At 46.8% G+C, this 17,248-nt stretch overlaps 1 protein-coding gene across 1 annotated transcript in view; it reads right to left on the bottom strand.

Moving 5' to 3' along the window:
• The window catches only part of LOC147107600 (immunoglobulin superfamily member 3-like), a 61,154-nt gene extending 46,252 nt beyond the window's left edge, over window positions 1-14,902 (bottom strand). Inside the window, exons 1-2 of the mRNA XM_086006760.1 lie at window positions 14,465-14,902; window positions 649-1,026 (exon numbers count right to left, since the gene is read on the bottom strand). Of these exons, the coding sequence (XP_085862886.1) occupies window positions 649-1,026; window positions 14,465-14,540 (454 nt within the window). The 5' untranslated portion in view covers window positions 14,541-14,902. The remainder of the gene's footprint in view (window positions 1-648; window positions 1,027-14,464) is intronic.
• Between the last annotated feature and the right edge of the window lie 2,346 nt (window positions 14,903-17,248).

Genomic DNA, 17,248 nt, shown 5'->3' with positions numbered 1-17,248 from the left:
AGCAAAATTGAAGCTCACAGGATTAAAGGGGCAGTGGCTGTGTGGATATAAAATTGGCTAAGGGACAGAAAGCAGTGAGTAGTGGTGAACGGTTGTTTTTCAGACTGAAGTGGAGTGTAGGTTGTATCACCCAGGGGTTGGTGCTGGTACCACTGCTCTTTTTTATATATATCTTAATGACCAGGACTTGGGTATACAGGGCATCATTTCAAAGTTTGCAGATGACATGTAACTCAGAAATATAGTAAACAGTGAGGAGGATAATAACAGACTTCAGGAGGACATAGACAGACTGGTGAAATAGGCAGACACATGGCAGATGAAATTTAACTCAGAGAAGTGTGAAGTGATGCATTTTGGTAGGAAGAATGATGAGAGGCAATATAAACCAAATGGTACAATTTTAAATGGGGTGCAGGAACAAAGAACCCGGGGGTGTATGTACACAAATCTTTGAAGCTGGCAGGACAAGTTAAGAAGGCTATTAAAATGTCATACGGGATCTTTGGCTTTATCAGTAGAGGCACTATTGCATGCTTAATTGGATGCAGTGGTCTTTTTGCTTACTTTCAATAAGAATTGTGAAGTTGATAATGGTTACATATAGTACAGCCCTGAATAGTGACATGTAAAAGATGAATAACCCACCTGTCAGTGTCATCAGCGCATTGTAGGACCCCCAGTATGCACCGTCTGTGTTGGGGGTGGAACACTCATATTCCCCTTCATCTTGTTTCTGCAGGTTTGTAATGTGTAACAGTACAGAGTCTCCTTTAATTCTCTCTATGTAGATCTCCTTATTCCGCACCCTTTTTCCATAGATAGCATAATGGAAATTGGGATCAATTGTGCTGATAATCTGGATTCCCATTGCAGGCTTGTCCGGACGAGAGATGGACCACTCGAAGTTCTGCTTTGGAGACCCCTGGTACCCACTCACATCACATTGAATTGTTATATGGCGTCCCTCAGCCCGGACGAGGGGCCCTTCTTGTAATTTCACTTGTCTTTGAGCAGTACACAGATCTGTATCAAGGTATAAATACATGAGGTATTTCAGTTCATTTTTTCTCTAAGTGATGACAAAACATTCTGAAAGAACTAATCTGAATTTTATTCTGAAGAGCGAGAAAACTTAATATCTAGTATTGAATTTGAGATGAAATACATAAACACTAATGTACTCCTTAAATGGCTAATGGAGCTGAGTTACAAAGAATGATGAATGACCTATAAGGCAAATTTTGACAGCTGGCCACTGAACATTTGCCTCGTGTGCAGTGATGTTGGTGAACAAATCCAACAAAGAATACATTAAACTAGAGTGAATAAATAATGGTTTCTCACAACTGGGGGCCGAAGTTCTTCTGCGCTAAGTTTAGCACACTTATTAACACATATGCGTCAAATTCTATTCCTATTTGGATAGACTGGAGAAGCTGACGTTGTTCTCTTTATAGCAGGGAAGGTTAAAAGATTTGATAGAAGTGTTTAAAATCATGAAGAGTTTAGATAGAGTAAATAAAGAGAAACTGTACCCAATGGCTGAAGGGTCGATAACCAAAGGACACAGATTTAAGGTGATTGGCAAAAGAACCAGAGGCGTCATGAGGAAAAACATTTTTGCACAACGACTGATTAGGATTTGGAATGCACTGCTTGACAGGGAGGTAGATATAGATTCAATAGTAGCCTTCACAAGGGAATTGGATTAATACTTGATGGAGAAAAAATTGCAGGGATGTGGAGAAAGAGTGGGGGACGAACTGGATTGCTCTTCGAAAGAGCCGGCGCAGACTCGATGGGCTGAATGGCCTCCTTCTGTGCTGTAAGATTCTATGATTATATTTATATACAGTATTAACAAAGGTTTTAGTTTGCTTATTTGAAAACATGCCAATGACTGTAAAAATAGTGTATACAGAAATTTGACGTGAATGCATTAACTGATGTGCAAAAAATAGCACAAAGGAATTTCAACCACCATCAGGTGTGGAAATTGCAGACTGACATGGAGGACACCTTGGTCATGAAATCTGGCACCTTAGTGCCGGCTGTTAAGGCCAGTTTCGTAAAAAAAATGGCAGCCACCTCGCTTCCGTCCATTTCCAGCACCGCCCGCCATTTTGGGCAGGTCGGCAGCGTGGCTGTTGCCCGCGCTCACTAGAAAAATGGTAATGAGGCAGATCGTGACATCAATTAGCGTGCAATGCTGATTTGATGCACGACCTGCTATTTTGGATGTCGTCGCTCGACTTTATGCCCTCTCCAAAGCACGCACAGCTGAACGTGCGTTCAGCTGCATGACAGACACCCCATAAGCGCTACTTAAAGGGACACATGCAACTTTCAGGCAAGTTTTGATATTTGCTTTTGTGCTGGTTCCTGTACAGTTTATTTGAGTAGTGGGTTAGTGTTAGGCATTTCAAAAGTTGTTAAAGTGTGCAGGGAGTTCCCGCTGGGCATTTGCAAGGTTTAGTTCTTAAAGGAAGGTTTTAGAGAACACCACTTGCTCCCAGTCCTGGGGGCTCTAGTTGCAGTCTGCTCTCAATCATCAGCAAAGTGATGGAAGGTGTCGTTGACAGTGCTATCAAGCGACACTTACTCACCAATAACCTGCTCACCGATGCTCAGTTTGGGTTCTGCCAGGACCACTCGGCTCCAGACCTCATTACAGTTTTGGTCCAAACATGGACATAAGAGCTGAATTCCAGAGGTGAGGTGAGAGTGACTGCCCTTGTCATCAAGGCAGCATTTAACTGAGTGTGGCACCAAGGAGCCCCAGTAAAATTGAAGTCAATGGGAATCGGGGGAAAACTCTCCACTGGCTGGAGTCATACCTAGCACAAAGGAAGATGGTTGTGGTGATTGAAGGTCAATCATCTCAGCCCCAGGACATCGCTGCAGGAGTTTCTCAGGGCAGTGTCCTAGGCCTAACCATTTTCAGCTGCTTCATCAATGACCTTCCCTCCATCATAAGGTCAGATGTGAGAATGTTTACTGATGATTGCACAGTGTTCAGTTCCATTCTCAACTCCTCAGATAATGAAAGGGAAATTGGGGTTCATGCCCGCATGCAGCAAGACTTGGACAACATTCAGGCTTGGGCTGATAAGTGGCAGGTAACATTCACGCCACATAAGTGTCAGGCAATGGCTATCTCCAACAAGCGAGAGTCTAACCACCGCCCCTTGACATTCAACAACATTACCATCGCCAAATCCCCCACCATCAACATCTTGGGGGTTACCATTGAACAAAACCTTAACTGGACTAGCCACATAAATAATGTGGCTACAAGAGCAGGTCAGAGGCTGGGTATTCTGCGGCGAGTGTCTCACCTCCTGACTCCCCAAAGCCTTTCCACCAACTACAAGGCACAAGTCTGGAGTGTGATGGAATACTCTCCACTTGCCTGGATGAGTGCAGCTCCAACAACACTCAAGAAGCTTGACACCATCCAGGACAAAGCAGCCTGCTTGATTGGCACCCCATCCACCACCATAAACATTCACTCTCGCTGCAGTGTGTACCATCTACAAGATGCACTGCAGCAACTCGCCAAGGCTTCTTCGGCAGCACCTCCCAAATCTGCGACCTCTACCACCTAGAAGGACAAGGGCAGTAGGCGCATGGGAACACCATCACCTGTAAATTCCCCTCCAAGTTACACACCACCCTGACTTGGAAATATATTTATATTGCTGTTCCTTCATCGTCACTGGGTCAAAATCCTGGAATGACATGGAAATGGACCAGAGGCAGCAAAAGGGACAAGCTGCTCACAGAGGGAGGAGCAGGAGGAAGATGAGGAAGCAGAAGAGGAGGAAGGAGAAGAGGAGGAGGAGGAGGAAGCAGAAGGAAGGAGGCAACCCAGACAGCTTCTTTCTGGCTGGAGTTTCCAGGATCAAATCATCCATCTGGGTACCTGTGAACACAACCCCAATTCCCCTTTCAACATTAGTCCCACACCTTACCTTCCCTCTGTTACTAATCACAGCGTCCTCTTGGCTACAATGCTGAAATAAACCACTACAAAGCAAACTTCCCAATCCAACTTTATCCATATATTCATCCAATATTACATCAATAAATCAACTAATCACCCTTGTTGTGGTGTATGTAACCTGTTCCACCTTAAGAGAACTTAAGCCTGTTCCACCTTAAGAGATGTACTACTTTCTCTGGCTGCTGTATACGTAGTACCGGTGGTGACCACCGGTATATAAGCACTGTGTAGTAAGATTGTATTTCATATAGTCCTGACCTCCAACCAGTAAAGACCTGTTGAACTTTAATCTTGTAGTCTGTGTGTTATTAATTACAACTAGAACACACAGACTTTACAGTGGCGACGAGTCAGATTCTTACCCTGCGGCAGTTATATCCACGGCGGCTTCGTCCACAGAACGGACATCGAAGAGAGGCTTCCACCCTCATCACCCTGCTGGAAGACACGTCGCGCGGCAGACATCGAGAAACCAGAGTGCAGAAGACATCCTGAACTCGAAGCCTCCATCAGCGGCTGTCAGCTATCTTCTTTCTACCTCGGTAGTGGGTAAGCCGGGCAGCGACGCGACCAGAAAATCGGCCGCGTTGGCTGTACAGACGGGGAGGGAAGACGGAGGAATAAGGGCGGTGAGATCGATCGCGACCGGAGATAAGGGCCGGGCCGCATTCGGGCCGAAAGGCGCAGCGCGGGGACATCGATCACGGCTGGTGATAAGGGCCGGGCCGCATTCGGGCTAAAAAGGCGCAGCGTCTGGGGGCAACTGAAGGCGCGAGAGCCGCGGTGAAGCGGAGACAGCGTCGAGGGAAGGGTGAAGACCGCCAAGCGCGGGAAAACCGCCATTTTGTAGGCGGAGGACGAAGACAAGAGCGCGGAAGCCGCCATCTTGGATAAAAATAAAAAGAAATTAAATTGCAACGATGCCTAAACATGGGAACATTAATACCTTTGATAGCGACATCGAAGATTGGGCTATGTATGTAGAACGCATACAAAATTATTGTAAAGCAAATAAAATCCCAGATGCAGAGAAAGCACTAACATTATTAAACTTAATGGGTGCGAAGACATACGGGCAATTGAAACACCTTTTATCACCAGATGAACCGGCGGATAAGACGTTCGAGGAGATTGTTACTGTCCTGAAAAATCACCTAAACCCCACGCCGCTGATGCTAGCGGAACGATTTAAATTTTACAGCAGAAGGCAGCTGAAGGGTGAAAGCAATGCTGAATATTTAATGGAATTGCGTAAGCTAGCAAAGTACTGTCAATTCGGAACGAGATTGACAGAGGCGCTACGAGATAAATTTGTGTGTGGTTTATTAAAAGAAGATACACAAAAGCAATTGCTCGAGGAGAATGAGCTGACGCTTGAGAAAGCGGTCACTATGGCAGCAGCACACGAAGCCGCAGCGAGAGGCACGGCAGTAATGCAGCTACGGTCACCGGAACTCAGTACAAATAAATTGGGTTTGAGTACTGTAAAATGTTATCGTTGCGGAAAGACAACACACAATCAGAACCAGTGTTGGTTTAAAAACCAAGAATGCAGAACGTGTGGCAGGCTTGGCCACATAGCTAAAGTATGCCGGTCAGGAAAGAAGACCAGCAACAAAAAGTCACCGCAAGGAAAATACATAAAGGTACACAAGGTGACAAAGAACAGTTCGACCGAACAGAAGTCAGATTCAGACGCTAGCAGTAATGAACTGGGTAGCTTAAGAGTACACAACGTTGGTAAGGATGCAGATCTCCAGACAATTTGGGTCACCCTTCAGATAGCAGGAGTCCAAGTAAAGATGGAATTGGACACTGGATCGGCATTGACGGTCATGAATAAGAAAGATTACAAAAGGTTATTCCAACATATTCCCCTACGGGATACGGAGATTATATTGAAAACATACACGGGGCAAAGAGTGTACCCCGTCGGAAAGATAGAGGTAAAAGTGGTCCACAAGGGCGAAGAAAGCCAAGTAATGGACTTATATGTGCTACCTGAAGGAGGTCCACCACTACTGGGATGGGAGTGGATTAGGAAAATGAATATGGACTGGCACTCCTTGAAGGCACTAACGGTAGATTCCGGGGAAACAGATGTCAAACCTAAACGATTGTCCAGAATATTGGATGATGCTAAAGAGGTGTTCCAGCAGGGACTGGGAACACCGAGAGGAATTACGGCAAACATCAAGATTGATGAACATGCACAACCAAAATTTTTTAAAGCCAGACCGGTACCCTATGCAATACGACCTACTGTAGAAGCGGAACTGGAAGCGCTAGAACGTTCAGGTGTCCTGTCTCAGGTAGATTGGAGTGAGTGGGCTACGCCCATTGTTCCCGTTATGAAACGTCCTTCGAGCAACAAGCCAGGAGAACCAGGGAAGGTTCGCATCTGTGGAGATTTCAAAATCACCGTTAATCCGGTGCTTCACACGGTGCAGTATCCGCTTCCGCGGATTGAGGATATTTTTGCTTCGTTGTCTGGCGGGAAACACTTCACCAAGATAGACCTGGCGCAGGCGTACTTGCAGATGGAGGTTGAAGAAGAGTCACGCCAATACCTCACGATCAACACGCATCGAGGTTTGTGTACAATAGACTGGTTTTTGGAGTGGCATCGGCTCCAGCAATTTGGCAGAGGGCCATGGAGCAGGTATTACAGGGAATTCCAGGCACATAATGTTACCTGGACGATATTCTGATTACAGGTGATGGTGATGAAGAACACCTCGCAAACTTGGAACTGGTGCTCAACAGACTGAAAGAGTATGGACTTGGAGTTAATCGGCAGAAATGTGAGTTCGTCCAGAAGCGGATCTCGTACTGTGGTCATGTCATTGACCGGGAGGGGCTTCATAAGTCTCCTGACAAGATAGAGGCAGTTGTAAAGGCTCCCGCTCCGGATAATGTCTCTCAGTTGAGGTCGTTTCTAGGATTGATTAACTATTACCATAAATTTCTACCAAATCTATCCACGGTATTGCACCCGCTAAACGCTCTTTTACAGAAGGGGGTACCATGGGAATGGAGCGAAAACTGTAAGAAGGCATTTCGCAAAAGCAAAGAATTGATCACCTCAGAGGAAGTGTTGGCTCACTTCAACCCGACACTGCCTATTCGGTTGGCTTGTGATGCTTCTCCATATGGTATTGGGGCAGTACTCTCACACAAGTTGCCAAATGGCACGGAAAGGCCAATCGCATTTGCATCCAGATCATTGACCTCCGCTGAGCGCAACTATGCGCAGATCGATAGGGAGGCTCTCAGCCTTGTATGGGGAGTGAAGAAGTTTAATCATTACCTGCAGGGCCAAAAATTCACACTTCTGACAGACCATCAGCCGTTGGTATCCATTTTTAACCCTAAGAAGGGTGTTTCAGTGATGACAGCACAGCGTCTCCAGAGATGGTCCCTTTTCCTAGGGGCACATCAATACCAAATAGAATTCAAAGGTACGAAGCAGCATGGCAATGCTGATGGGCTGTCGTGCCTGCCACTACCTGAAGAAGAAGAAACGACGATAGTTGACCCTGTTGAGTTATTTCATTCGACCATCATCGAGTGTTTACCAGTCACCAATGCAAGTATTGAAAGAGAAACCAGGAATGACCCGACACTGTCCAGAGTCTACGAGGTGACAGTGAAAGGATGGCCAACACGTGGTGATCCTCTGTTACCGGCATTCTCGGCAAGGCGAGACCAGCTGTCCGTCTGCCATGGTACTTTGATGTACGGGACAAGAGTGATTATTCCTCCCAAGTTAAGGGAAAGAGTTCTAAAAGAACTGCATGAAGGTCATCTGGGGGGAGTTAAGATGAAAAGTCTTGCTAGGGCTTATGTATGGTGGCCGGGTATTGACCAACAGATAGAGGAGTTGACGAAAAGCTGCGCTGGGTGCCAAAAAGTGCAAAATGCACCTCCGATCGCACCACTACACCCATGGGAATGGCCTTCAGCCCCATGGCAACGCATACATATTGACTTTGCTGGTCCATTCATGGACTCCATGTTCCTAATTGCGGTGGAAGCACATTCCAAATGGCCAGAAGTGATCAAGATGAATACCACTACTTCAGAAAAGACAATTGTGGTGTTAAAAACAATATTCGCAAGGAACGGATTGCCAGAACAGATCTGTTCGGACAACGGACCACAGTTCGTGTCGGAAGAATTCCAAAAATTCTTAAAGAAGAACGGGGTGAAACATTATACCTCTGCCCCATATCATCCGGCGACAAACTGGTTGGCCGAGAGATTTGTCCAAACATTCAAAAAGGCAATAAAGGCCATGAACGATGACCAGATTCCGCTACAGCACAAGGTGGACAATTTCCTAATGGCGTATCGAAACGCCGCTCATGCAGTGACTAACCAAAGTCCTGCCATGATGTTTTATAACAGGAGGTTGCGTTCCAGGTTGGACTTGTTAAAACCAAATGTGCGGAGGGAAGTGGAAAACAAACAGTTCCGGCATATTAATAACAAGTCCACTCGAAGTTTCGAAGTAGGACAACCAGTGTTGGTAAGGGGCTATGGAAACGAAAAATGGCAGTCCGGAACAATTCGGGCCAGACAAGGACCTCTGATGTACACAGTAGATATTGGTAACAATGTGACAAGACGTCATGCGGATCAACTGGTAGAATCAAGAGCAAGGGTCGAACCCATGGTTGCGACAGAGACAACTGTGGAAGACGTTAATGAACCTGAAGCATCTACCTCGGCAGGGACTGTACCTGATGATGACGTCCAATACATAGGAAACCAACAAGAAGAGTCACCTCAGCAACAAGAATCAGAGACCACTGAAAGGCGTTATCCAGACCGAATCAGAAGGCCTCCTGAGAGACTGAACCTTTGAACTGTTTATACCTGAAGTTATATATGTATATATGTTATGATGTTATGTTAAATGGGGATATGACTATTAAGCTAAAAAGGGAGGATTGTGGTGTATGTAACCTGTTCCACCTTAAGAGAACTTAAGCCTGTTCCACCTTAAGAGATGTACTACTTTCTCTGGCTGCTGTATACGTAGTACCGGTGGTGACCACCGGTATATAAGCACTGTGTAGTAAGATTGTATTTCATATAGTCCTGACCTCCAACCAGTAAAGACCTGTTGAACTTTAATCTTGTAGTCTGTGTGTTATTAATTACAACTAGAACACACAGACTTTACACTTGTGCATTCCCTTAGTGACTGTCTTGCATGTGCCTTTGCCTGTCCTCGTGCTCCTGCCCAGTGCTACCCCAGTGACTGCAGCATGGCTGGTGGAAGGCCGCTGACTTTCCATGGGGGACACTGCAGATGACCTTACAGGATGACCTTGAGCAGCTGGTGGTTGGGAGTGTGAAATCAAGTGACAGTGTTTGTCCTTCTTCTTCACACTCCTCTCCCTCTTCTTGTTCAAGCATTGGCTGGGCAATCTGCATTTCTTGGGTGTCTGAAATGAGGAAAGCATAAGGGTAGGGTTGTGGTGAGGGGAGAGAGGAGAGCAAGAGGTGCATGCTTACACCATGTGCAGCTTGTAAATCAGAAGAGATTGTGGGATGAGGGGGAAGTGGGGTGTGAGAAGGAAGATAACATATGAGGATACCGGCATCTTGTATTCTTTCAGGCCCCCCCGCTGGCCACGGGCTCAGCCATGCCCCTGCTAAGAATGGACAGCACCGTCTCTTCCAAGGGGGTGAGGTGAAGCTAGGAATGTGAGGTGTGGCTCGTGTTTGGTAGAGATTGTTGGTAGGTGAGTGATGGGAGAGGTGGGGTCGTGCAGTGTGTGAGGATGGTGCAGATGGTGGGATATGGCTTTTGAAGTTGCATTCACTGACCTTGACCACTCGTCTGAAGTCATGAAACCACTTTGGGCACTGGAGCCACGTCCTGGGGGCGACACTGCTGGCAGTGACTGCCTTGGCGGTCTGGTCCCACATTATTCTTTCTGGAGGGCCTCCTGGTCACCTATGGGTAGAGGACCTCTCTTCGAGTGCTCACCCCATGCACAAAGCTCGAGTGCTGCCTCCAAGAACCTGGGTGCCCTTTCCCTGGCCTGTTGAGCCATTTCTGTTTGTGCTGAAGCACTTTTAACACATTTCATCACCAGAAGGCAGCTCACCTTTAAGAGGTGCAGACTGCTTTTAAGAGGCGCAGGCTCGTGTGAACTTCGGCCCCCTGCTGAGTGCACAGCCTGTGAGCAATGAGTTCAGCGCTGAGCTGTGAGCTGCAATCATGCAAAGTAGCAGACAGCATGAATTTTACGTGCTGCATGAACTCCTTTAAACAGACGCAGGCAGATCACGCATCACGATCCCCGCGCCCGATTTTGAACTTAATCGAATTACACTTGATTTTACAATATAGCATTTCTCTCAATTGTTCTGCTGATTCAAAGCGGGAGTGAGATCATCATACAAGAGTCTTAATGTATTTGTGGCTAGACAACCCTGCTCGTAGATGCAGAGCTTACAAAACCTGAAGGGACTGTTTGTGACTAGATCAGAACGAAACAATGCATTACCCAATGTACGGAGGAGGCTGCTGAAACAGGAATTGCTTACTGAAAGCGCAGATAGGCCGAGTTGACAGTTAAGGTTAGGAAAGGAAGTGGCAGTAGCATTTGTCACTATCTCTCTTATTGGTTGAAGTCACAGAAAAGTTTGAAATGCTCAAAGTAACCAGGCACAGATGGAAATATACAAAGGGAAAAATGGTGGCAAAGTATATCCCTACTTTAGGAGTAGATTGTAAACAAAACTGGCATTAACAACACCATTCAGACAGTCATAAACGATATTGTACTGTATTGCCAGATGTCTTCATAGTTACACTTAGACCTTATCTTTCCCTACTTGAAACAAGCTTTCAAGATAAATATTATACACACAGAGGCATCCTATATATGGAGGCAATAAATAGTGAATACAAAGACTTTATGGAGTTAAATTCAATTTTTAATTGATTAAACCTAAATTGCCTTCCCTGGGTGGACACGCATAGACTTGATTTAACAGTATAGCATTTCTCTCAATTGTTCTGCTGATCCAAGGCGGGGATGAAATCATCATCATGAGAGTCTTAATACAGCTGAGGCTCAGCATTTGATCTGATTTTAAAGTGATTCTACTCCTCATACTGTCAATCATTAGCTTGACGAGTACATTTAACAACTAAAGTTAAAACGAAGTGGCAAAGTCGTGTCAGTTGTAGCTGCACTCCTGTTGCTTGTGAACGCCTGGAGATTTTGTTACAAAGGTACAAATAGAAGTTGATATTGAGGGGAAAGTTCTCCAAGATGCTGCACACCCAGTAGATAGTTTGTCAAAAAATTAGAAGGGCACTGCCTACAATTTTCCATCCATTGTTTTCTATGGACAAAAAGTCATGGGGAGTGCACCAGCAATTCTCCAGTAAGGAAGCTGCGGCATGCAAGGGTCCACTGGTAGCACAGGGCCTTGGAAAATTTTGCCCTAAAGCTTACATTGTGGCTATTAATCTGAAAAATATTTGACTTTATGAACAGAAGAGGAGACTATTGAAATGGAACCTCCATTAGCTGCATTTCTGTCATAAATTATCCATCAGGATATTTACAGCACAAAGACTTGAAGAGAACATGAACAACCAGCCCAAGCCCTTGACTTTCTTTAAATGCCGTGAGATCTTCCATGTCCATCTGAACCAGTAGAACAGGTAGACAGATCCTCAGTTTAATGTCTCAGCCAATAGACAGCACCTCCAATAATGCAGCACGCTCTTCTTTCTTTACTGAAGTATCAGCTTAGATTGAAGATTTGGAGCTTGAAACCACAACCATCATTCAGAGGAGAGAATGCTACAAACTGAGCTATAATGAAATGCATCCATATGTGTAAAAGAAAGGAAGAAATAAAGAACTTGAATTTATATAGCACCTTTCATAACTTCAGGACATCCCAAAGAGCTTCACAGCCAATTAAGTACCTAGCAATTTGAATAACAGAGGTTATCAAGGCAGTTCAGGGATGTCACAGTAAATCAGCATTAACTGAATTGCTGATTATCAATGAGTGTCTGAGACTGATAGATTGGGGCTTGCCATAGAGGTGCAACAAAGGTTCACCAGACTGGTTCCTGGGATGGGGGATTGTCCTATGAGGAGAGATTGAGTAGACTAGGCCTATATTCTCTAGAGTTTAGAAGAATGAGAGGTAATCTCATTGAAACATACAACATTTTTACAGGGCTTGACAGGGTAGATGCAGGGAGGATGTTTCCTCTGGCTGAGAGTCTAGCACCAGGGGTCACAGTCTCAGAATAAAGAGTTGGCCATTTAGGACTGAGATGAGGAGAAATTTCTTCACTCAGAGTGTGGTGAATCTTTGGAATGCTCTACCCCAGAGGGTGGAGGCTCAGTCGTTGAGTATATTCAAGACAGAGATCGATAGATTTTTGGATACTAAGGAAATCAAGGAGTATGGGAATAGTGCAGGAAAGTGGAGTTGAGGTAGAAGATCAGCCATGATCTTATTGAATGGCGGAGCAGGCTCGAAGGGCCAAATGGCCTACTCCTGCTCCTATTTCTTATGTTCTTATGAAACATGACTCCAACCCGACACGTACACACCCGCTGCCAAAGTGGTCCTCACCACCCCAGCCCCACCCCCCAAGCCCCAATCTGCAGCCTGCTCCCCTCCTGTGATCACGCCAACACCACACCCCCCAGGTCAGCCTGTCAATTTGGCCGGCTGCCGGGCGGGAAACGGAAGAAAAAAACTCTGAGTTCCTGCCGTTAAATTTGGTTGGGCCTCTGCAGGGTTCTTCAGCCACCTTTGGCCTCTGCCGCTCCCTCCCCACCTCCCCGTAAAGATGGGGATACTATCTCTGCCTCTAATCAGATTACAATATATCCAGTACTTTGAACGTGTCTGTAGATAACTACCATAAAATTACTTTCAACCATTGCTTTGATCAATCAGTAACTTACTTCAATAAATAACATATTTTTGCCAATAACATGGTAAATTTTATAACTTAGCTCTCCTGGCACAGAGCATTGATGGTTCAAATGATTTCAAACTGCAAACCGGATACTTTAGTACCCCCAAGATCTTATCACAGCCTTGAAATCACTCTCCATATATTCATTATATTCATGTTATGGAAGAACTTTTTCCAGTTTTGGTTCAGACAGACAGCTGCTGTCCACTTTGTGACCCAATGTGCCGTAATATTCAAACAAGACAGGTAATGATTGCAATGGTAGGTTCACTGCCGGTTCAACGAGGCCTAATTCGTAAGTAATCAGTAAGTAAGAGCTATGCTGGATATGTGTGATATGACGGTAAGCAACAAGCATGTCTAAAGGTGCTTTTACTTCAGAAGGTTTTGCTCCAGTTTTCAGGGAAGGTTTTCCTGGGCCTGGGACCAAGGTGCACTGGATCAGCTGGGCATCGTGAATATGGGAACAAATAGGCAGGTTGGAGTACTTAATATAAGGGAACCTGCCTGATTTTCTAGTGTGCCAGGGTACAGACTCAGGTAAATCTCAGGGTAAAGATGATAATTGCATTATTGACAAAAGGTCATCGACCTACTTCTAATGAAAGGTCATCGACCTGAAATGTTAACTTTGTTTCTCTCTCCACAGATGCAGCCTGACCTGCTGAGTATTTTCCAGCATTTTCTGTTTTTATTTACAATTGCACATGTTTGATTGTGTAGCCATTGTGCCGCACGGTCACTGTTATCTATTACACATCTTGCTCTGGAATGTGAACGGTGCCTCCACTGGAACAAGATAGTCCAAATAGTCTCTCCCAATGGATCAGTTGGTAGCACTCTCCCCTCTGAGTCAGAAGGTTGTGGGTTCAAAACCCTCTCCAGAGATTTGAGCACATAATCCGGGCTGACACTCAGAGAGCGCTGCACTGTTGGAGGTGGATGAGATGTCTGCGCTCTCTCAGGTGGACGTAAAAGGCCCTGCGGCACTATTTCGCAGCAGAGCAAGGGAGTTCTCCCTGGTGTCCTGGCCCATATTTATGCCTCAATCAACATCTCTGAAACTGATTACCTGGTCATTATCACATTGCTGTTTATGGGATCTTGCTATGTGCATTTCCGACAGTACAACAGGTACTACACTTCAAAAGTACTTCATTCAATGTAAAGTGCTTTGGGACGTCCTGAGGTCAGGAAAAGTGCTATATAAATGCAAGTCTTTCCTTCTGAAGCATAAAACAATAACTATGACAGGAGGCTTTCGCTTTTCTGCTGCTATTACGTGCTGATTTACAATTGCTGCAGGTTAATCAGTTCTGGTTGAGCAATTCTGAATAAGGTGTGGCTTTTAGAGCCAGTAATTCTGGAATAGATTTAGCTAGAGCTAGGTGTGCCGCTTTGTAACAGAGAAGCTAGCAGCACCCAGTCCACACAGCAAATAAAGAATAATAAGTCAGCTGATTACTCACCGAATGAGAGAAGCAAAGAAAATGTAAGAAATGTTCTGATCTTCGAAGATGTCTCTTTAAAACAGGGCAGCGCCATCTCACTTTGAGCTCATGTGGAAGTCTGACCAGAATTCAGCTGCAAAGGAAGTTTAACGACTCGGGCAACTGCAGTTTTCAGCAGAAGTACTAGTAAAAAGGCTAAAACCACGAGCGCAGCAGCAGTTTAAGTCCAGTATTACATTTTCAATGTTCTGACATTTGGAGAAATCAACGAAGACACAGATACTTCCTTCAATGTGCTGGGTATAGTTCATGTAAATTCACAAACTGATTAATTTAAAGAAAAACTATAATGCAAGCAGTAGACGGAGTGCAAAACACCTTTGAGTGTGAATTGTGTTGTCACGCTTGCCCTCGTTATAATTTGAGCTCTTCCGTAAATGGGTCACAATATTGCTGCAGCTGTGAATCTAAACTGCACAGTGTCAATGAAGAATCTAAGTGATGGATGTATATATTAATATAGGGAGTGGCTATCTGGAAAGAAAGGGGGTGTGTGTGAGAAACAATGTCATCAGTCAGTGTGGGAAGAGAGTGAACACTCTGTGTGTGTGTGGGGGGGGGGGAAATGAACAGTCTGTGTGGGGGGGGGGAAATGAACAGTCTGTGTGGGGGGGGAATGAACAGTCTGTGGGGGGGGGGATGAACAGTCTGTGGGGGGGGGAAATGAACAGTCTGTGTGGGGGGGAATGAACAGTCTGTGTGGGGGGGGAATGAACAGTCTGTGTGGGGGGGAATGAACAGTCTGTGTGGGGGGGGAATGAACAGTCTGTGTGGGGGGGGGATGAACAGTCTGTGTGGGGGGGGGATGAACAGTCTGTGTGGGGGGGGGATGAACAGTCTGTGTGGGGGGGGAATGAACAGTCTGTGGGGGGGGGAATGAACAGTCTGTGTGGGGGGGAATGAACAGTCTGTGTGGGGGGGGAATGAACAGTCTGTGTGGGGGGGATGAACAGTCTGTGTGGGGGGGAATGAACAGTCTGTGTGGGGGGGGAATGAACAGTCTGTGTGGGGGGGGAATGAACAGTCTGTGGGGGGGGATGAACAGTCTGTGGGGGGGGGAAATGAACAGTCTGTGTGGGGGGGAATGAACAGTCTGTGTGTGGGGGGAATGAACAGTCTGTGTGGGGGGGGAATGAACAGTCTGTGTGGGGGGGGAATGAACAGTCTGTGTGGGGGGGGGATGAACAGTCTGTGTGGGGGGGGGGATGAACAGTCTGTGTGGGGGGGGAATGAACAGTCTGTGGGGGGGGGAATGAACAGTCTGTGTGGGGGGGAATGAACAGTCTGTGTGGGGGGGGAATGAACAGTCTGTGTGGGGGGGATGAACAGTCTGTGTGGGGGGGAATGAACAGTCTGTGTGGGGGGGGAATGAACAGTCTGTGTGGGGGGGGGATGAACAGTCTGTGTGGGGGGGGGAATGAACAGTCTGTGTGGGGGGGAATGAACAGTCTGTGTGGGGGGGGGAATGAACAGTCTGTGTGGGGGGGGAATGAACAGTCTGTGGGGGGGGGAATGAACAGTCTGTGTGGGGGGGGGAATGAACAGTCTGTGTGGGGGGGGAATGAACAGTCTGTGTGGGGGGGGGATGAACAGTCTGTGTGGGGGGGGAATGAACAGTCTGTGTGGGGGGGAATGAACAGTCTGTGGGGGGGAATGAATAGTCTGGGGGGGGAATGAACAGTCTGTGTGGGGGGGAATGAACAGTCTGTGTGGGGGGGGAATGAACAGTTTGTCTGGGGGGGGAATGAACTGTCTGTGGGGGGGGAATGAACAGTCTGTGTGGGGGGGGGAATGAACAGTTTGTCTGGGGGGGGAATGAACTGTCTGTGGGGGGGGAATGAACAGTCTGTGTGGGGGGGGGGGAATGAACAGTTTGTCTGGGGGGGGAATGAACAGTCTGGGGGGGGAATGAACAGTCTGTGTGGGGGGTGAATGAACAGACTGTGTGGGGGGGGAATGAACAGTCTGTGTGGGGGGGAATGAACAGTCTGTGTGGGGGGAATGAACAGACTGTGTGGGGGGGGAATGAACAGTCTGTGTGGGGGGGAATGAACAGTCTGTGTGGGGGGGGAATGAACTGTCTGTCGGGGGGGAATGAACAGTCTGTGTGGGGGGGGGAATGAACAGTCTGTGTGGGGGGGGATGAACAGTCTGTGGGGGGGAATGAACAGTCTGTGTGGGGGGGGAATGAACTGTCTGTGGGGGGGGAATGAACAGTCTATGGGGGGGGAATAAACAGTCTTTGTGGGGGGGGAATGAACAGTCTGGGTGGGGGGATGAACAGTCTGGGGGGGAATGAACAGTCTGTGTGGGGGGGGAATGAACAGTCTGTGTGGGGGGATGAACAGTCTGGGGGGGGAATGAACAGTCTGGGGGGGGAATGAACAGTCTGTCTGGGGGGGGATGAACAGTCTGTGGGGGGGGAATGAACAGTCTGTGTGGGGGGGGGATGAACAGTCTGTGGGGGGGGAATGAACAGTCTGTGTGGGGGGGGAATGAACTGTCTGTGGGGGGGGGAATGAACAGTCTATGGGGGGGAATAAACAGTCTTTGTGGGGGGGGAATGAACAGTCTGGGTGGGGGGAATGAACAGTCTGGGGGGGAATGAACAGTCTGTGTGGGGGGGGAATGAACAGTCTGTGTGGGGGGATGAACAGTCTGGGGGGGGAATGAACAGTCTGGGGGGGTAATGAACAGTCTGTCTGGGGGGGGAATGAACAATCTAGGGGGGGAATGAACAGT

Source organism: Somniosus microcephalus, chromosome 14, assembly GCF_052327205.1.
Source record: "Somniosus microcephalus isolate GS21.2 chromosome 14, FLI_Smic_1.0, whole genome shotgun sequence".
Lineage (NCBI taxonomy): Eukaryota > Metazoa > Chordata > Chondrichthyes > Squaliformes > Somniosidae > Somniosus > Somniosus microcephalus.
Note: the sequence above shows the minus strand (reverse complement) of the source record. Positions and strands in the feature narration are given on the sequence as shown.